This window comes from Hippocampus bargibanti, linkage group LG01, assembly GCF_051943395.1.
Source record: "Hippocampus bargibanti isolate YZ-2025 linkage group LG01, ASM5194339v1, whole genome shotgun sequence".
NCBI lineage: Eukaryota > Metazoa > Chordata > Actinopteri > Syngnathiformes > Syngnathidae > Hippocampus > Hippocampus bargibanti.
In genome coordinates this window covers 33524657-33546768 of record NC_142734.1, presented here as the reverse complement: position 1 = coordinate 33546768, position 22112 = coordinate 33524657, and the positions used below count along the sequence as shown (strand labels likewise).

The following is a 22112-nucleotide window of genomic DNA, read 5'->3' as shown; positions in this document are numbered from 1 at the left end:
GTTTTTTTTTTTTTGGGGGGGGGGGGAGTGTGGGGAATAAAAATTGTGCTAAAGATGGCTGTGGTTGGACTTGACGGGTGGGCTTTAGACACCTTGTGATTCTGTACAGAGCCGCGCTGAGCAGATCCACGCTCCTTATATGGGTCTGCGGTGCTGTGCTCACCAACCAGCTCAAACCAAGCATCCTGTCCGTCCGTGTTCTCCAGTCAAGGAAGCAAGCGAGCGAATTCCACGAGCATAACGGCAAAAGATAGACAAAGGATTATTATGGTTTGTGTAAACTGAGCACTATTGAAAGAGATTTGCCACGCTTGACTGACCTAATCTGTGCCAGCAGCCTATTGCGTAGCTAAATAAACGATTTACCAGAAATGGGGGGAGGAGGGGAAAATAAAGGGTAGAGGGGGCTGTTGTTTTGGCATACATTTCGCATTGTGTAACACCATTTCTACTCATGATGTTTAATTAGTGTTTTAATCACACTGGTGGACATTCAATCACGCTCATGAATGTCCCAAGATGAAGTCACAACCCCCCCCTAAAATGACGACACCCAGTTTGAGCTGATGAATTTACAATTGCAGTGTAGGCAAGATTGTCTTTTTCAAGACCCCCACCCCACCGCCAATAGAGCAAAGAGTGTAACAGTCACATTCAATATATAATCTACACGCTGACCCCCGTTTGGCATTTAGATGGCATTTTAGCAGAGCGGCAAACAGTTTGCTCCTAATTATGGCCGGCTGCTGCTATATCCTGACACACATCCACAATTCAAGCAGGATTATTAGTTCTATTCTCTTCAGGGTAAACCCACGCCTCTGTCATTAGATTTAATGTTAAATTGGGCCAGGGGTGTAAGTGCTTGAGATAACGAAAGCCCAAGAAAAGCGAGTCAAGCAATTTTTTTCCCTCCAGTACCTTTTGCTGTTCAATTAACACTTTTATTGCATGCAGTGTTACTTCCTCAAAGCAGTGATTTAAATGCTATTATCCGACAATTAAACGAAAAAAAGCTGTGCGTCATTCAGCTAGCGTGCAAGAAACTATGGATGTTACCAAAGAAAACAGAATATAATCCTCGCTAGCAGCACTTTGGAAACATACAACTACCGTATATTCCGGTGTATAAGGCGCACCCCCAATGAATGAATCAGATTCAGAAAGCCTTTAATAGTCCCACAATGGGTACATTTGAAAATTGTATTCAAGTGCCCCCACTTCAATGTGACAGGTGTCACTGAATAATGGTTTATTTTCAAGCCTTTTTCATATATAAGGTGCACCTTCAATGAATGAAAAAAAAATCCAAATATAATATTTAAATATATAAAAGTTTTCCAAATATAAGGCAAACCACAATATAAGGCACTACAGTAGAAGAGGTTACATACTACTTCTTCTACAGGGGGAAATGGAGTCGTGGCTGCTGATCGTAGTTGTGAATCAATATGACACACCTGCATATAAGGCGCAGGGACATCTTTTGAAGAAAATTAAGGCTTTTTGGTGCGCCTTATACACCAGAAAATACAGTACTTCATGAACTGAATCATGTTGCAGAGAGGTCAACATCAATTAAGTCAGAAATACGTTCAGTCATCTGCAGGGATGAAAACAAACAGATGAGCTGAGCTTTTGAAGTGATCGGGCAAGGGGCTCGAATGACAGAACACCCCTTATGCAAAATACATTACTAGATTCCATCAATCATTCCTTGAAAAATATCCCGATATAAAAAGCCCCTCAAGTCAATGAGAATAAACGGAAATCAGGGGTTTCAATCCCTGTATGCCGAGACACCAACAGCAAATGGTCCACTTTACTCACAATGCCTCGAAGCAAAAGATTGATCACAGGGTCCAGACAGCAGAAAAGAGGGATAAAGGGGAAGTCGGGGGAAGCCATGTGGAATAAGGTCAAGAATGCCATAAGGTATGGAAAGTGCCAACGGTGAGAAACTCACAAAACGACGTTCGGCCTCAAACGGACAGCCCTGTCGGTCGGCGCGCTGGAAATAGGAATGTAGCTCAATAATATTAACACCAACTTTGTGAATTTGGAGTCAACTTCCATTTTTATTTTGTTTTTTTGGTGTGCAAAATCCATAATTGCAGCTATTTCGGCCATTGTACTCATGTGCCCCCAACTTCAGTGTGACAGATGTCAATGAAAACGGAATTGACAACTGTTTAAAAAAACGAGGACTTAGTGTTGTCATGATAATTTCATCAAGAATATTTGACAACAAGCAAAATGCGACATTTTTAGCTCCCTCTGCTTTGTACACAAGCGTTAACTGCGTGCTGGAACAAAGGCATCGCCGTTCACAAACACGCTGCCAAGCTGTTAAGTACATTTTTATAATGAGCGTGGCAGGAGCCGAAATGAGTGTGGGGTACAGAGACGGACGGTAGCCTAGCTGGTGCTCTTTGATTCCAACAAATGTATTCTCTATTTCAAAGGGTGTTTGTGCTTATTTCACAGCAACAATCAACTGGTATTTGTGTCAAATTGTACCGTGGACGAGACCGTGTTTAGTTCACAAGGAGAGTGGTGGCGGTATAATGGTGGAAAAGTTGAGTACGGCAATAATCTATTCATCCATCCGTCCGTCTGTCCATCCATTTATTATCCCATCGATCCATACTCTGATATGCTTAATTTCCACAAAGGTCACCTGGGCGTGTCTGAGCTTATTCCAGCTGTCTTCAGGCAGTAGGCGGGGGACACCCTGAACCGGTTGCCAGCCAATCGCTGGGAACATAGAGACCAACAACCATCTGTGCTCAAACTTACACAAAGGGACAATTCCGAGTGTGCAATCAGCTTGTCATGCATGTTTTTGGGAAACCAAAGTACCCAGAGAAAATTCATGGAGGCACGGGGAATCGAACCCGGCACATCTGCACTGTGAGGTCTACACACTACAAAAATACATAACTAAAATACATGCAAATATGTCTGATGCACAATACAAATTTGACTAAAGCTTTACAGGAAATAGGCATCTTAATTCAGATGGTTTAAAATATTCTCACGATCGATCCTGGATGCCACAAAAGGACTCGACTTTGGAACTATTTTAGGATTAATTGTTTCATTTCTTTTTTTTAGTAGTACTATGTTTCATAATGTTAAAACACTTTTACACAATAAGGAAAACTTCACTGTATAATAACATGCATAGCTAATGAGGGTATTATGATACGCAATTTGACCCTGAAACTACTGGTAATCATTTTCATTCTTTTAATCTGGAAACGAAAAAGGCTGGAACGCTTTTCTATACTCATAACAATGTATCACCTTTATGGCTTGGGAACATCCATGTTTGTTTTTTACTTAGAACACAATAATGTGGTACATATGAATCCATTTTACCTTGAGTGAGCGACCGGTGCAAACCTGTGAGACTAAAACTGCCCACTCATTCAAAAGATGCACATGTGGTGATGTGATACTCGATGAATCTCATCCACAGGCAGTGAGTGACGGATGGGCAAACACAATTTAGATGGAATCTTAATTAAAAAATTAGAATAATTAATCTGTCACAACACATGTGGGTGGAAGTAGAACGGCCAAAGCTGAGAACAGAGCATCCTTTGTATCCAAGGAAATACCATTCTATATTTGGTGAATCCCAGAAGAAACAAGTGACAAATATGGAGTACGGAGCCTTTGAAATGCCGCCAAGCGTTGGGAGCGTCTGTTGAGGCTCTTTCTGCGTTTTATGTACTAAAAAGCCACATTTGAGTGTCAAGCTTCAGGACTCTGCACTCCTGTTTATTGGTACTTGGGCAGCCGCAGCAAATAAATCCCGATGACATATCAGATAAAAACGCTCTTTGGTTTTTGCAAAGTGTTGCGTGAATACGCTGTTGCGGACGCTTTGCAAGACATGAAAAAAAGCTACTTTGAAGCGGGATGGTATTCCTTTCATGATCAAGGAACGCTGTGAGTCAGCTGCTTTCAATCAACCAGCATTCAGAGGTGGTGAGGACACCAAATAGCTGCGAGTCGAGCCGGAACGCATGTACAGAATGTCAAGACTGTGCTGTGGGGGAACCGCTGGAGATGGCAGCCCCTGGCGGTTCGTCGCCAGGCAATCGGCCTCACAGGTTTACCCATGTGGGGACATTCCGCAGACTTCACAGCAATTTCTGAAAATTTCCTCTGATCCAGTCTACTACTTCTCTTTGCCATTTCCTTCCTTCCTTTCTTCTCTTTCTGCTCGAGTAAATGTACACCATGTGTTCTTCAATGTGGGTTGAGAGAAAAGTGGGCGGAGGGGGAAAATACGGGTCCTGTGTTGAGTGTGTGAATACGATACCGCGGTAAATCTTTGTTTCCACGGCAATAGCCGCCTTCTCCCCTGTTGTATATCTCAGTCTTTTTTTTTATTGGCATGACACACACTGAGCGAGCTGCAAATTACCCCGAGTTAAGATGAGAACCCACAGAAGAGAGAAGGAGGAGGAAGAAAAAGGGTGAGAATGCAAAGGAAGACAAGGAGCGGAATGGAAAAATGTGAAGTGGGTGAGGACAAAGACGTGGTATAAAATTAAATGGCTGTTTTTAGAGCAGAGGCCAATCCAATTAAAGCTTGACCAATCCACGCAAATGTGTTTAGTGTCCGGTTACTACGCACGGCTCTCGGGAAGCCAAGCAAAGGGTAAGAGATCATTCAAAAACACGCCTGGAATTGGAAAAAGAAGGACTGACAGTGAAAAAGATGGGAAGAAAGAGTTCAATAATTGCAGCCATCTTTGGAATTGACTCAAGGAGTCGGCAACACGTGGGCATGTCTGATAAATTAGCCTCTCCGGTGAAAGATATGACAGAATATGAAGAATGATTTGGGACCTTGAGAGTTGCAGTAAATAAATACGCAAAGGTTATGACAATAGTACAATTGCTTCTCTGAGTAGGGGGAAAAATGTCACGCGAAACATATTCCGGAGGTTGTTTATTACTCCCTTCACACGGGGAAGTTGATTTAATGTCATTTATTCTCCACACAAAGAACATCCACATTAGATGCTTCACATGAACACCTCTGATGTGTCATGAAACAGTGTCAAGCGTTCACTTCTTAAGGATCTTGATAGGTGTAAAACTTTAGACTGTGTTCATTTTAAATGATGAGGTTGAAGGAAACAACAAGGTACAAGAGAGAGCATGAACCTTTGTGACTGAATAACTTAGCAATGGAGGTTCTTGTTTTTGCTTGAAAAATAATAATGCTCTCCCCTGGCCTCAAAATAACCAAACTGTCACCACTCAACCATGGAAAAGACAATCGCCACGCTAATACCCTGCAAATAATACAACCGGGTGAGCAACTTGTTTCCATGGCAGCGCTTAAATAAAACAAGTGGACAGTCAAGGTAAAGGGGGGGGGGGGGAGAAAAAAAGAAAAACACCGTTTGTTTTCAGTCTCAAAAGGGAGGTGAAAAAGAGTCATTTCCGAATGTGGTTGAGTCATATCATCTCAACATTGCCATTTTGTATTGCTTTATTTATTCATCATGGTTCTCCAGTGAACAATCAATGTAACTTTACTCCCCATTAGAAACGGCGCCCTGGAGCCAAGCTAAAAGACGCAGTTTGCAATTGGCTTCAACCGGATCAAGAAAATGCACCGCGCTTGCAATGCTAACACCCGCCTTGTCCGTTTAGTAGCGCGTGTTTGCTTTGGCACATGTTGCCAAGAAACATCGCCTCCGCTAAATGACCCGGTGTTATTACAAGAGCAGCATAAATGGCTTCATCTCAATGAAAAATCAAGAGGAAAAAGAAAAGGGATTGGGAGAGCATGCAGAACCGGTGCCTGTGCTTACCTCACAGAGGGGGATTAATCACAACTGTCAAAATGGAGAAAGTCTCCGCGGTGGAGGAACAAAAGTGTTTTACTCACGGGGACTGGTCACATAATATAGAGAGAATCGAAAGGGAGTTGGGGGGGGGGGGGGGGTTGACGTGTTAAGCTGCCGTAGCCAAATCACAGGTAATGACCATGACCGTTTTTGGGTACAGTTTTCCGTTTAAAGGTAAGCGACAACGATGGCCTATCAAGTGGTCGGCAGCTGTTGCTGTACGCTTTGATTAGGTTAAGGCCGCTGTCGCCGCTACTCAACGCGGGGGGGCGTTCAAGGTGGAATGCTTCAATCAAAAAGGGCTTGCAGCAAGACTCAGCTGGCTGGCCATGTCTACATAGGCAAGATGCCTTTGTCCAAGCTGTTTCCTATCAGAGAAAGCAACGGCAAGCGGATGCTTGAAGACAGCTCCGTAGATATACACATGCACACAAAATGGAGAAAGGCAAAGAAACTCCAGGCGCCTGTGAAATGTTACCGTTAGGTTACAGCAGGCGAGTGGACCAGGGAATTAAAAGAGGCGATTCTCTCTCACACGCTCCCGCATGCTGCCGCGCACGTGTGGAAGATTGCACCTAATGACTGCAATGCCCCTTTCTCTAGAGAAGGCGGCGGCTGCTGTTCCACTTGATAAATATTAACAAGAAGTACGACGGATGGCGGTGCTCACTGATCCATAATTGCATTTCAAAATGTTCAACGGGCAAAAGGGGTGGGTGATAAAAACAGGGAACGCAGCCCTCGGGAGTGACATGTGATGCCTGTCAAGTGAATCGCTTAGTATCACATGAATAGAAGAGACTATTTGGTGCAAGACATTCAAAGATTGTACATCAGAGTGACACATGTTGCCTATTCTGGACTTATCGTCACAGAGTTCTTCATATAAGGATAACGCTCCGTTGAGGTTCGATTGGATAGATAACGTGACTGCATTGTCCAAAACCGCATTGAGTTGTACATCGAGGTCACGGTATCCGACCTACTGTATTTTCCGGTGTATAAGGCGCACCCAAAAGCCTGAATTCTCTTCAAACGATGACCTTGCGCCTTATACGCCAGTGCGCGTTATATGTGAAGTAATATTAAGCCATAACAGGTCTCACAACTACTGTCAGCAGCCACGACTCCATTTCCCCCTGTAGAAGAAGTATTTGCCATTTGAGCATTGTTTCAATCAGACATCCTTCTCCCTCAACCTCAATTGTCTCTCCTCGGTCTCCATTTTTCTCATCTGTCTGCTCCTTTGCTTCATCCCCCCCACTCACCCTCCGCCTTCCTCACTCCTCTTTATCTGTCATCAGTCACCCACCTCTTCCCAGCCAACGTTCTAGTCATTGTGTCCACATCCTCAACACTCATTGACCCTCCTCCCCCATCCCCAACCACCCACAGGACCTCCTCTGCTTTAATCTAACCTCATTTTGCTGTTATTGGCTAAGTCAGCTGCGTTCAAGCCGTGCTGCCTCCCCCTCCATTGTTTCTTCCCCACATCCTTGTACCCCGCCCTCACTTGCTCATGAAGCGATTGCGGCGTTTCTGCCTCGGGGAACCGGGCAAGTATGCCAGTGCACACAGAGCCTCTCTTCCCCTCTTTAATTACACAACCTGTTCAATACAGGATTTATTGACTGCAGTCCATAATTCACCATCATCAGGTGGAGGGTCTTTGTGTGTGTGTGCGGTGAAAGACACACCACCATATTTTGTACACTTAAATGTGTTTCTGTGGAAAATACAACGGTGGGAGTGTGTTTCGAAAGGCTTCCAGTCATGTAACTTGAGGGTATTCACGTGTATTATTGTTCTTGATGAGATATCAAGTGTGCCTGTCGTCTACCACGACGCCATTATTAATCATTTAAATGGGATAAATATTTGCGTGTCGTATTCTCTCATTGGATATTTTAAATTGAACTTTTGGTCTTTGTGGATGTCGATCGGAGCTGACATCGCTTTGTTCTTTAATCAGCAAGCTAAATGAGAATTAAATCAACAGTGCCTCAGTCGGTTGTAGCCAAGTTGTGCAGTCCATTTTGTCTCAACTGCTTCAAGATGTGGTTGTAATCAATCCCACACAATCAACGCCATTTGAATTATAAATGAATCCATTATTAAGACAATCCCTTTGTTTAATATTCAACAGGGCTGCCACTAATTATTTCCATGATTTTTCCAACATTTTTTTCAAATGGTGCTGATCATGCTTTTTGAAAGCAAAAACAAAAGAAAATGTTTATACTGATCACAAAGAAGCAGTTACCATCCATGGAGGATTTGTTATCGTGAAGCTGCAATACTGATTTGATAAAAACAAAATGCCACCAAAATTGTTATCTGTCAAAAAATAAAGATTCTGGAATTTGATCATTGATTAGGTGTCAATAAACGGCACCTCTACGATTCAGAAATCATTGGTAACAGTTACTTTGAAGAATCCTAATTGAAAATGGTTGAAATGTCTTCCAAGTACTGGCTGCTCTTTCCTGGCAGACATTTCAGCGTGGAAAGAGTAAAATGAGATCTATACGACTTGATCAATGAGTCACAGAGGTTGTTGTCAACACTGCGGTGCCATCTGGTGACTAAACAAACAAGGGAAGACGATTGCTCTACGTTGCAGGATTTTCTTCTTGCATATGTAACTGTTGGCAGCCCTGCTCCGCTTGTGTTTAAGCGCATGAGTAACAGAGAATGACACGCCTGTGAATCATCTCAAAGTCGAAAATATCCTTGGAGTGAAAGACAGAAAAAGAACCGGGACGGGCTGCAAACCGCACGGATGAGACAACAAATGACAGTGCGATGGCCGCATTCGGGTATTTATACACACTAATTTGATTCATAGGTCATTAGCTAAAAGACACAAGTGGGGCGGTTTCAGTTTTGGATGGAGAGATGCGGGAAGGCGGGAGGGGCAAAGGATATTGATATGGTTGTTTGCTACGAGGGGGTGAGGGGAGGCAATGAAATTTCCTTCCTCTCGGATGCGCCTTTACAGCCCAGTCTCGCACAGGAAGGGTGCAAGGGATGTCGATCAATAGTTGCCCCTGCTTGAAAAGAAGCAGAGGCAAGGCGCAGATGCGGGGAAGAATAAAATGGGGAATACACTGTTTTGCTGTCTAAAGAGAGCTCAAATCCAAGTAGGCTTGTGTGGCCTGCTGTTTTCAGTGCGTGGTGACAAAAGCAGGAAGCAAGAACGTTTTCAGAGCAATAGCTTGAGAGCTTCCTGAGTGCCCCCTGAAGGGAAAATTACGTGAATCATTTTCACGTTCGTCTGGGTATTTCAGCTCTGCGATGCAAGAATTTACAATAACGACCAATGTTATCTAATATTGTTCCCCTGGATGAAAAAAGATTGTATTTGACAGTGCATACAGTTTGCCGGCCATTTGCGATTTGTAGCAAAGCCATTGGGGCTTGTTGCTGTAAACTAGAATGACAAGATAACACCCGTTCAAACAAATACATGCATGCAGATGGCTGTTCATTAATTACAGGTTGGGGTGGGGGGAGTGACAGGGCATGAGACACAGATGTAGAGCAAGAGAAAGAGAGGAGAGTGAGAGTAAGGTCACCTGGAGGAGATGAGGTTTTTTTTTCCTGTGGAGAGACTCATTGCTGTCTCGTACAGGTCTCCTCTGGGACTCTTGGTCAAGGTGGAGAGTGCGTGCGTGCATGCGTACACGCACAGGTTAGAATGCGATTAAAGGCCGGCTGTTGAGGGGCCAAATTGCCCTATTGCAAGCCCTGCTCATTAAAAAAAAAAACATAAAGCTGACCCTGATAATGGAAGTGGGCCATTTATACAGTCATTGATATTATCATCAATGTTCATTTTGCAATGTGCAATTTTCCATGATAGGGTATTAATATTGTCTCAAAAGAAAAACGGGTACGTTTATTGGCTGGAAAGTAGGAATAAAGTGATCTACAATCAGTCCTCATTGGGACATTTTAGAATTCAGTCATGGGACACTGTGGCTGAGCTGAAGATTTGAGCGAATTCAACTTGGGGGAATGTAGAAATGGAAGAGTCGCCCATTTTTTTTTTGACAACGATACTAGTGCAGCGTGTTCTACCGGAAACAAATTCCTTGTGTGTTCTACATACTTGGCAATAAAGATGATTCTGATTCTGATTAGGCTGAAAATGATTCAGGTGTTGGCGAGACTGACGTTGGTCAAAATAAGTGGAAGATCGCCGTGACGAGCGAGTCAGCCAGATATCCACCGCAAACCAAATGAAAACGGATCTTGACTGGATAAATAATGCTCAGCAACACACACATGAAACCCTCACCGATTTAGTCAACAAGCACTATAGCAATGACAAAGCATGTAAACGGCGGTGTGACGTAACGCCGTCATCTATTACACTTGCATAGATTACTTTGCGTGAGCAGGCAATGGTATGTCAATGTTTGATAACATTGTTATATATATATATATATTACAATATCTATAAATGGTAAACCTTTTGTTTAGCATTGTATACATAAAACTCATTTTTCTCATATCAATAACTGCGGCACTCACAGACCAAGACACTTACTGCAACTACAAAAAAAAATGGATGATGATGCTGATAGCGTAGCAGGTGACATTAAAGTGACGTAAAAATAAAACAGTTCATATGTATATCCTGGATATGATTTGAATCTCGTTACTGTTAAATATGCGACAGAGCATCATTGGTATACATGTATATAGCTATCTAGCTAGCTATCTATTAGCTATCCGTTAGCTATTGATTAGCTTGCTAGCTAGCTTTCTATCCATTTGAGTTACTTCCGGGTTGAGTGAACCCCGGCGCATGTGGCTGCTGCTGCTCACCCACAGAAAAACTTATCCCGTGACTGTCTAGTGAACTTGAGAGTTTTGAAAGGTGCTTATAAATGAAATGTATTATTATTATGTATGTATTATTATAGTGCAATGTTTTGTACCGCGTTTAAAAAAAACAAATGACAAATTGTTAAAAAAAAATGTCATTCCATCTTTCTTTTGTGAAGCAAATGCAGATTTTTTTGTGAAATAACATCAAATGATCAACCGTAAAAAAATAATAATAACAATAATTATAGTCTTTGTTTCTGACCTATTCTATCAAACATATTTGCATGTAGTACATAGCATGAATACACAACTCACACATGCGCAAGTTTTCGTTCATATCCACAGAGATATATACATTGGCAAAAATCCTGTGTGTGCGTACGTGTGCACAAAGCCTCTCAGGTGATCCTCCCATCATGACCCTGGCTTTTGGTAGCCATTATTTTGGGTCCCCTGAGGGTGAGTTGACACTAAGCGAGCCCCTCAATGGTCTATGGAAACAGCCAATCTATGAAAAGACATCTAAAGCTCACTGACAGCAGCAGGTGTACAAAGTGCCTCTTTTGGAAATGAAGGTCTGTGTATTATACTGAATAAGTAGCAGTGGTTGGCTAACAACACATTTTCAAACTGGCCAAACATGATTTTCACAAACAATGAGTCAGCAAAAGAAGTAAATGGCCATTTTAATTGGGAGACCAAATTCAATGAGAATTAGAGCCCCCAAATTAATTTGGTGAACACGCTGACAAACGTGTTTAGTTGCACTCCAGCATGAGTGCATTTACACTACACTGCAATGTAAAATAAAAACACACACAGCTGAACACGCACGCAGCCAGCCGCTTTATAGGATTTTACAGATTGCACTACGTGTGAGCACACGAAAACAAAAGGAGAGGATAAAAAAAAAAACAACTCACCAGTTTGAACTCTTGAATGCTACAAATGAAGTAGGGAGTGTTGGGCCGGCGACTCTCAATGTACACACAATCTGAAATAAAACATAGAAAGTGTGTTAGCGTGAAGACACTTCCAGAGTCATTTGTGCTTTGATGCAGACAAGCTCAGTCAGAAATTATTTGTTCCCCTCTGCTGAAAAGACTTTTTTTTTCCCCTCCTCATTGAGTCAAATTCAAATGGGATGCCAGTAATAGGATTAAGGACTTTTGGAGCACTACGAGGTTGCTTTTCCAAAGCAAACATTACGCCCCGAGGGGAATTATGCCATTGTTCCACTCCATTTAAACATCCGAACGCAATACTGGAGTTCACTCTGACCCCCCACCACTGTAACCTTGGAAAAGTTTTGCAGTGACATTCTAGTGAGTTTGCTTTGCTGGGATATGGAAATTTACGCCCTGCCAAATTAAATAACTCTCACAAATGTAAAAAAAAAAAAAATGGTTCCGTCTTAAAATGTGGAATGTGGGGGCGGGGACTGGTGGTATAACCGGGTCATGAACAACACAGTCCCCCCGCTCCCCTTTGCAGAAGAAAAACATTCTTGCTGCGGCCGACAAAATACTGTGAGCCACTTGAGAAAAGAAGAGGATAGATTTAAAGGGGGCCGGGGGGGTAATTGCGGCTGCTCCACCTGCGGCAGCACTTGCGCTGCATATGTTAGGAAAAAAAAGTGCTTTAAAAAAGATGTTTGACAACCATCATTTTTTTAACATATTTTCCAGTGTTTAAGGTGCATCCAAAAGTCTTAATTTTCTTCAAAACGTGACCCTGTGCCTTATGCGCCTTATATGTGAAGTAATATTGAGCCACAACACTCCTTTTACCCCCACTGGCAAGTCGTGCGTAACCCCAACCTTTATTGAAGCGGCTTATAATGTGGTGTACCTTATACATTATATTTATACATTTATACGTTATATTTGGAAAACTTGTTTCATTCATTGAGGGTGCGCCTTTAATGATAATACATTTCATTTATAAGCGCCTTTCAGGAACTTCCAAGGACACTTTACTTTACAGTAAAAAGGATATTTTTTTCTGCAGGTGAGCAGCGGCAGCCACACGCGGAAAAAGTTTGAAAAAGCACCATTCATTGGGAGTGCTCCTTATACTCCGGAAAATACAGTACAACAGAGAACCTTGAATGCAGGAGTTGTTTTTTACTGCAAGTCTATATTGTATTGTAACTCAATGCCATTGTGTTTTTTTTTTTATACCGTCAACTAATGTAGAATGATTCAACAGAATCTTTGTTTTGGTGCTTCCCAGGAGTGCACATAATTTGCACACTAAAGCCAAAAATCTTGAGCACTGTATTTTACGCACTATAAGGCGCACATTAAAGGACAACCGACACCTCAGGATAAATTGTGTCCATAATTTGTAAAATCACTTCAAATGACTTCGACTGAGCGTATTTTACAAAGATTCCACCGCATATAGCTGTATTTTATGTTTTAAGACTCGCACTGAATATTCAGGAAGTCTTGTTTTTCAGCTGGTGACGATTCCTGACGTTACGTTACTGAAGGAACGCCCCCGACCGAAAAAAGGACACATTGTAGCAGTCCTTCCATCACGTCAATGCCTTGTTTGGTCTGAAAACTTTGTGTTGCACCAAAAAGACGCAGAAGAGAGTGACAAAGCTCTGTGTCAGGAATTAATGACTGTAAAAAATAATGCCTGTTATTCTAGTTTACATGGGACAATTTGACATTTTGATTCAGACTTTAGCAAACATGGAATATCACAAGTTTGATTTGCTTTCGTGGGCCGAATAAAATGATGTAGCGGGCCAAATTTGGCCACTGGGCCTTGACTTTGACACCTGTGCTTTTGACTGTATACAAAGTGAATTTAAATTCATCCAAGTAATTGCTTCTGAGATTAACACTGCATACATGCACAAATGCAATCTACAATCAGTCACATTGTACCAAAGCCTTCTTCTCAACAGAAAGTGTGCGGCAAGCGCTTTCTCCGACACACAGTATTCCGTTATTTATATGTTTGTGTCAGCTGAGTTATTGATCAGGATGCGGTTTATCTTACCACTTGCAAAAGGAGGAGAAAAAAACGGGGCGGGAAAGGATATTTAATGGCCCTTACAGCCAGGAGCCCATTTGTAGAGGTGTGGCTGTCAATATACACGCGCTCTTGTGACATCACTGGCTTTGTTTTGAGGCTGTGTGTGTGTGTGTTTGTAACCCCGGGGTGGGCTTGTTATCTGCTAAAGGGTGAATGAGCTGTTTGGAAGAGTGCGAGTGAAGAGGAAGAGGAGGGGGTTATCACCCTCACTGGCTCCGAGTGATGCATTATATCTCTCTCAATGCCCCCCCCCACCCCCAAAAACGCTCTCTCTTCTTTGCTGCCGTCTCCCAACCATCCCAGGAAGTCATTTACAAGATAGCATGAATGAAAATATGCATCAGTACTACTGCGCGATGTGCGAGTGACACAGTGTTTGATCATGTTGAGGTAGGCGGCCAAAGGAGGAAGATGGAGGGGAGAAGTGCAGCGACTAAGGGAGGGGGGGGGGGGGGTGAGAACAAAAGAGACTAATCTGAGCGAGATGGCATGAAACTGAGGAGGGGGAATGAGGGTTTTGTGTCCCTTCACGTCACCCACACGTCGATTTAGAGGGGCCGGATCAGCTTTCGACAGGCAAGCTCAGTTCAACAGGCATAAACATCAGACAGTGAGAGTCAAAAAGGATGAGTGGTCGATAGAAAACAGTGGCGGGGACGAGGGGGGTGCTTTGGATCTGCTTCATTCATAGCATTTGAGCCGGTTGAGTCAATGTCAAGAGCATTTTGTGAATTTATTCCCTCGGCTACCTCCAAAATATGTTTCTTTGTGCTGTTATCGCAGCTATTTAAACAAATGGGATCGTAAAAACAAAGCAGAATGTTTCATCTACAAATGTGTGCTCGAAGTAGAGATGTAAAAATGAGCCGAGAGGGTTGAGGGATTCAGTTGGAGCGGTGGTAGGTCAGGGTTTATATATGAGGGGGAGGGGTCGTTTTTCTTTTTTTCCCCAAGGAAGGGTTTGAAGGGTGCGGACCCGTTGCAGTGACACCACGTGATGGGAGCAACTGACGATTTAGCGACTGTATTTTATTTTTATTTGAAGTTATCGTTTCAAGCATCTGGCCATGACATTCACCGCTTTCACTGCTGTGTTCGCAGAATCACCAACTTTGCTAGAATTCACAACGCACGACCTTGATCGTTATGTTTTCAATGCCGTATTCCCTTTACAATGGAGATGATTTAAAAGCTGATAAAAGTGGACCCATAGCATGAGATATTACGCTGAGACGCAGGTGAGGGAGGGATACCTGGTCATAGCGAAGGTAATACTCAATGCAAATGACATATTTCTTTTTACATAACATGTCCTGTGTTTTTGCCCAAAGCAACAAGCAATAATTAAACGATTATGAGTAAACTGTCTGAGAAATGATCAAATAACCGAGTAAAAACAAAAACAAAAAAAAAAGCTTCATCAGCAGCCATCATTTTAATTTTTTTCACTTGCCTCCACCCGACAAGAAACAGCAAACCGGCGTACCATTCAACCAGGCTGAAAGGCAGGTTAAACGAGTTCAGTCTTTCAAAACATGGGAGATAAATAATCATTACTCTACAAAAAACTGATCAGCGCTTTCCTAATTACAATTTCACTCTTGGGATCAGATATTCAATGTATTACTTTGACACACACTGTTTTTTTCTCTGCCTGCCTCATTGTTCAGCCAGGCTTTCTCTTATGGCTGCCAAGCGTACCTAATCTAAAACACACCTCGTCTCAGCTATAGAGCTGTGTCCTTCTCTCTCTCTCTCTCTCTCTCTCACAGAGCAAATAGGATGCTGTTTAATTTGCCGCAACGTTCCAAGAAAGAGGAAGGGGGGAGTTGGGAGCGTCTCTTTTTAGAAAGCAACAAGATAGGGTTCCTTGTCGCGAAGGCAACAACACTGGGGAGAAAAAAAAATTGCAATGCGATAAACAATAACAACAGAATGTGATAGGCAACATGTCCATATTACTGTTTAAAAAAAATGTAAAGAGCCCATAATGAGGATGCAAAATGGGGACTAGCATTTTCCCCCCTCAGAAGTCAACTGCCTATTTAATTTAAATCACAACCAAAATCAAAAGCTGAAGGGTGCCGGTTACCCACGCTGTGCTCACACTAATTGGCGTATTTCACAATGTACACATGTTTCTTTGAACTGAACCAATCCTTTCAAGTGTGAATACCAAGATGAGAATTGTTTTTAATGATGCCGAATGGGGGGAAAAAATGGGGTGACAATGGCAGGTAAAAATTGCATGTGGGCTCAAAGCAAATCTGGGCACAAACGGAATAAATTTCCGCAACTAATAGCTAGCCATCTATCCCCCTGGTGTGTACTAATCCCAAAATTAAATCGCAAAAGGAATGCAATAAGGGAACCACAGGGGTGTAAGAGGACCAGCAGGCAAATAAATAAAATGCCTTCGAGCAGGGGTCGGGAACCTTTTTGACTAAGAGAGCCATAAAAGTAAAATATTTAGAAATGTTTTTCAGCGAGAGCCACACACACGCACAAACATGCACGCAAACACGCACGTATGCGCGGCCACTTTTCAACAAAATGTCAAAAGGTATTATTTAAATTAACTTTGTGATAGTACTCAATGTTGAATGGTTTTCAGTTCCTCGTGATTGGTAAAAATCCAGCCAAACAATCGGAATTAAATTCCACTTGCGAAATTACTACTAGCTAGCCTGCACACGGCTCATAAGCTTCCATTGCTATCTGCAATATACTTCTCTCAAAAGTATATTGATGCTAACGTTAGCATGGGGCTTGTTAAAATGCCACTGACAATTGACTGTTTCATCGATGGTATTGTTTCATTGCAAATTAGAATCAGAACCTTTTTTCTCCTCAAAGGTGAATCCTCCGGTGCATTCAAGCTGAAGTGTACTCGTCGGGCTCATTTAAAGGGGCGTTTACCTGTTTCAACATGACGGCCAGTATCATCCAATCAAAATTGCGCGGTCCGCCAACCTAGGTCAGTGTCATCCAATTAAAATTGCGCTTTCCGCCAACTGCACCCACAACAGGAAATGAACGGCGAAAAAGCGAGAATATGTGTTTAGTTTTATCGGCGAGTCATGTGCAATCATCTAAAGAGCCATATATGGCTCATGAGCCATCGGTTCCCGACCCCTGCCTTAGAGGAAGATAGACTGATGATCCGATGTGAAGTCTGCCTGAAAAATGTGTGGAACAAATAACAATAACTGCTTCAAAATGTTGAATTTTGAGTACTCCTTTGAATTAAGGAGAACAGTTTTGGCATGGGTAATCTATCATTTAGCTGATCCCATCATCATTTTGTGCAGCAGCATATTCACATTTGAAGCACCTCTGCCTAGAAACGTTTTGCCGACCCTTTGGCTTGGATTCACACTTTTCTTTCAGTTATTTTGTGGGGGATGGTGGTCATGATTAAAAACTGAAGAAAGCTCAGCACATTACATTACAGTAATTGGGGGAAAAAAAACTGCTATGAGTTGACCCGGTGTCCTGTCCAGACTGTACGCGACTTTGTGCAGTTAGCTGAGATAGGCTCCTATTTTTAATTTGCTTACTTCAACACTTTAATGTCGATGAAATGGCAGCAAAGAGCAAATCCGACAAAACCCCGCCTCTAAAGTACCCAAACAAATGTTTCGTGGCTGTTGATCTGCAGTTGTCAGCAACACGCTGAATGGAAGTCTTTCAACAAAATATCGCACATGTATTTGTCCACAATGACAAATATTTAGTTTGGACAGCAACCCAGACGAAAGGATGTGTTTATAAGCGCCATTGGTGCCTTGTGCCACTTCTTGCTGGGTTAGCCTAACAGTGAATGAGTTAACAAAAATAATTCAACTACAATTTGTATTGTACTTGTATTTGATTTGTTTGATTTTTAAAGCATTTTTGCATCGTATTTAGAGCACCAAACGTAGTTTATTTTCAAAATCTTGCAAACAAGGAACATACAAAAAAACAAAACAATAAAGCCTGAATCAAAACAAATTATTAAAAAAAGAACAAAAACAAAAATAAAATGATTAAAAACAAAACCACTTCAGAAAATAACAATAAAACCAAATAAAAACAATAAAAACAACAACTGAAAGCTGATGACATTGAAATTTGCAAAACTATTATATTTTTGGCTCTCACTGGAAAATGAGTGACAAATACCCAGCAGGCCAAATTGTCAACCCCCTTGCAACATGGCAGGCTTACATCTGACTGAGCTACGATGAGAGAACAGAGGTTCTTTGACACCCACCCCCCACCCCCCGCTTGTTTTCCGCTCAGCAAAACCACATTCTACTCTTTTAACAGGCGGCAGGTGGTTGAATTTCACTAAAAACTTCTTTCCCAAGAGTCGCCAGCGTGGGGAGACGTGGGAGAGAAGACAAGGTTTTTTAAAAAAATAGATCTATGTACTTTAGGGACAAGCTACACACTGTTGTGTTTCAATACAAGATGACTTGAAGGCCTTAGGCTGTCTGCAAATTTCCCCATTGTGGGACGAATAAATGTTTTGTGATTCTGATTCTGATACAGCGAGCCGATCAACAGCTTGACTTGAGATGTGCTGTGCATATCTGGCCCAAAGCCCAAATGGTGTCCTGGCTAATGCAATAGTGGCCTTTCTTGTACTGAACCATATTACAGTGGCTCGTCAAGAAGAATCTATCCTCGGGTGCAAAATGGAAATATTTTCTTCATTGTTTGGGCAGCAACAACAAAGCAGTAATATTAACTCATTCGCAGCCATTCCCGAATTTATTCAGGAATTGAAAAGTGTGACGTGGAGCATCATTCCCAAATTTGTTCGGGGTTTGGGTTTTCTTGCAGGGGGTGCAGATAACCCGCTGATCAGACCTCTAGCAATGTTTTCCCCTTCCACGATGGGGCAGCATTTGCCTTTTGTCCATGTTCACGTTTTATTCCAGCTTCTTCGCTATATAAACCAATATGTATGTATTGCACAGTATTTTTGTCAGCTGCCCTCATTTCAAACTCATATAACTCCAGATCCATATAACTTAGGAATTAACACTTTTTTTCTGATGAAAGAAGAGAGTCTAAGGCACAGGTGTCAAAGTCACCAATATCGTTCCAATATCGTTTAAAAAAACAGACATTGATTACATTGATTATAATTGGAAATGTTTCGGTTTTCGAACAAATCGATTTTCAAACAGGTTTCTGGAAAAGATTATGGTTGAGTTTGTACTGTACAATGTTAAATTCAGTGATTAAAATGATATCGACAAAAAACAGCCCCGATTCAAAAACTGCTTCACTCATAAAATAGGTCATACATTCCTAATAGAGCTAAATCGTTGGAGGCGCATGCTGTGTGTCACTGCCAACAGTTGTTTCTTGAGTGTAAGGGAGAAAAAAGGGGGCCTGTTATACAGCACCGTGTGTCAAACATACTCCAACTGCACATGACACACAGTGACACACAAGCACTCATGAGTGCAATGGCAGCTACGGCAAAACGTGCTAGCCGTCCACATCGAGTTACCTAAACAACCTCGAACGCGCTTGGTGTTTTTGTAATGATGAGCGAGCTGCGATCTCACAGACTTTATAAGGCACTGTCACGACTATAATCTGCATCTTTGATGATAATTTACTCAATTATTGTTTTTTTTTCTGAGTCGGGGAAATTTACCAACAGTGAGGCAGCCACGTTGTGCGACATACAAAGGTACGGGGGGAGGTGGAGAGTGAGATGGGGAGGGCAGGTGGTTTCCATTAGCTCTCGCCATTTTAAACAGAGGGAGTGAGTTCGGAAGGAAGGCGGCATGCTATAGCGGTCCGCCACCCACAGCACCGAACGCCGTTTTGCTGAAGACAAGGAAGTAGTGTGGTTACTGTGTGTAATATGACACCACATAATAGGACAGGATTGCTGTGCCTGTTAATAAAAAAAACATTGTCAACACTGCGGAACGTCGTGTACTTGTGATTTTTCACAACTGTTTATTACCTTGAGTGTTTACCTCTGTGTATGTACAACAGTACCACTCATCTACCTCTGGCTATTTTAATAATCTCCAAGGATTGATAAACTGAATTCTGGGCTCTGGAGGTGTTTATCTGAGAAAGCGAAGCCACAGTTGATTTGGCGTGTCTGCTTTGCACTGGATGGAACTCGTTTCCGCTCAAGCACACAACAAGGCGGGACAGCATCTCGCACACACTAGCACATGCGCAGCTTCATCTCTTTAAACTGCAGCAAAGCTAGCGTCAGCTGCGGGACTACCCAGGAGCCGTTTGCTCATCGTCTCCCAGTTTTTTCCATCCAGTCAACCATAAGCTGCCTGAACCCATCTCGCGGGGATAGAGAGGCTAAGCCGCGCGCGCGGGTGTCTAGAAATTGGGACTGTGAAGACTATTTGGATACTCGCTCACCTTAAGTGACAACAGAAATGTGCACTTGATGATATAGGAAGGAATCAAAATATCGTTTGGGGCTTGGTTTCATGTACAGGCGTTTGTGTTCTCAACTCAGTCCCTCTCCTCCAGTGGGAGGAGGCCAGGCAAATCCCTCACCCAGGGTGGTCAGTTTTACATATTGTGTGTCACTAGACGGCTATAAAGGGATTTAACATTTAGTAAAGCATAATCCAACGCGGGCTTTGTGCCTGTCTAAGCTGCGCACATCAAATCTGATTGCAAGAAGGCTGCTCGCAAAGCGGGAGTAGGCAAACACTCAATGCACTCACACACGGGGGCTTATCACTTGAACAATAAGCAAAGGAGACAGCGGGAGGTCAGTTACTGAGGCGGAGGATCTTCCGTGTTGACAATAGGTGGTAAATTGCATACTGGTGTAGCAGCTCATCCCTGATCGAACACGGCCTAGCAACTGGAGTGTGGAGGAGTCGAGGGAGAGGAGGGCGGGGGCCGGCGAGGTTGTGACAACCGGGCAGCGCTCGACCTGTCAAGCTAATTGAAGACGAAGACAGGAAACATAAATATTCTCCATCAAGCCAGTACCGGCTCCACTCTGATGTGGAAATAGAAAGATTCGGCAGGGCTAATCCACTGAGACGCTCGACTTTGTTTATGTGCTTTTTGAATGTGTCATTGATGTGACTGACTGCTTATATATTTTTTTTTCTTTGTCGGTCCTCCTTACGCACCCCCCACCGTCCGCATGGTTGAATAAAGAGACAAAGCCGTGGTGTGCTCTGTCTATTAAACATTTTGGCAGGGGGGGGGGGGGGTCTGTGGAATGTGTGCAGATTATTAGAAAGAGATGCGAAAAGGGAGCAATAGGTAGGTATTGTTTGAGCAGAGTCTGCCGGTTTAAATATCACGATTGATAATGCAAGCGTGATTCAGCTAACAGTCATAGCGGGCTGTCTTGCAGCATTAGCGTCGTCGTTCTTGTGGCCATGGGAAGAAAAGGAAGTGATTGTGTGGTAACATGTCGAACACAAGCGTTGAAGATACATACAGCCTTGTACTTGAGCTTTTGTTTGCAATTTTAATGTATGAAAAAAGAACGAGAGATCTAACACTGGCTTTCTGGACACATGTGGACATTCAACATACTCGTGAACAACTTTCATGAAACATTGCCAAAGCGGCTGACATTAAAACAGCTTTGGCTTTCGCAAGGAGAAAGCATCCTGTATTTTACACACTCAAAAGCCTTGATTTTCTTCCAAAGATGACCCAGTGCACTTTATATGTGAAGTCATCGAGATTTTGTTCTCAATTAAACTGTTTTGTTGACATTCCCTTTAGCGCAACATCATCTAATTCAATGTGTCAAAGTCAAGGCCCAGGGGCAAAAATCTGGCCCACCGCATCATTTTATTCAGCCCGTGAAAGCAAATCAAGCATGTCAAGTGCCATAATGCTAGCTAAAGTCTGAACCAAAATGGCAAATTGTCATATGAAAACCACAATAAGTCATTATTCTTTACTTTAGGTTTGAAAACTAGTTATTCATTAATTTGTTGTGCTCTCTATATGAAATATTTGGACTGGATTCAACATTCTAAAGCAGCGGTCAGGAACCTTTTTGACTAAGAGAACCATAAAATATTTAAAAATGTTTTTCAGTGAGAGCCACACATATGTGAGCGCGCGCGCACACACACACACACACACACACACATGCAGCCACTTTTCAACAAAATGTTAGAATGTATTATTTTAAATAACTTTGTGATAGTACTCACCGTTAACATGAATGGTTTTCAGTTCCTCGTGATTGGTAAAAATCCAGCCAAACAATCGGATTGAAATTCCACTTGTCCACTAGGGTTGGGTTAGGGTTAGGGTCAAAAGAGCCATATATGGCTCGCGAGCCATAGCTTCCCTACCTCT

General features: G+C 42.5%; 1 protein-coding gene across 2 annotated transcripts in view; it reads right to left on the bottom strand.

The window, feature by feature from the left end:
* rerea (arginine-glutamic acid dipeptide (RE) repeats a) overlaps positions 1-22112 on the bottom strand; it is a 101763-nt gene that overhangs the window by 54200 nt on the left and 25451 nt on the right. For both annotated transcript variants that reach the window (XM_089012354.1, XM_089012346.1), the window contains exon 3: positions 11645-11715. In XM_089012354.1, coding sequence (XP_088868480.1) covers positions 11645-11715 — 71 coding nt within the window. The remainder of the gene's footprint in view (positions 1-11644; positions 11716-22112) is intronic.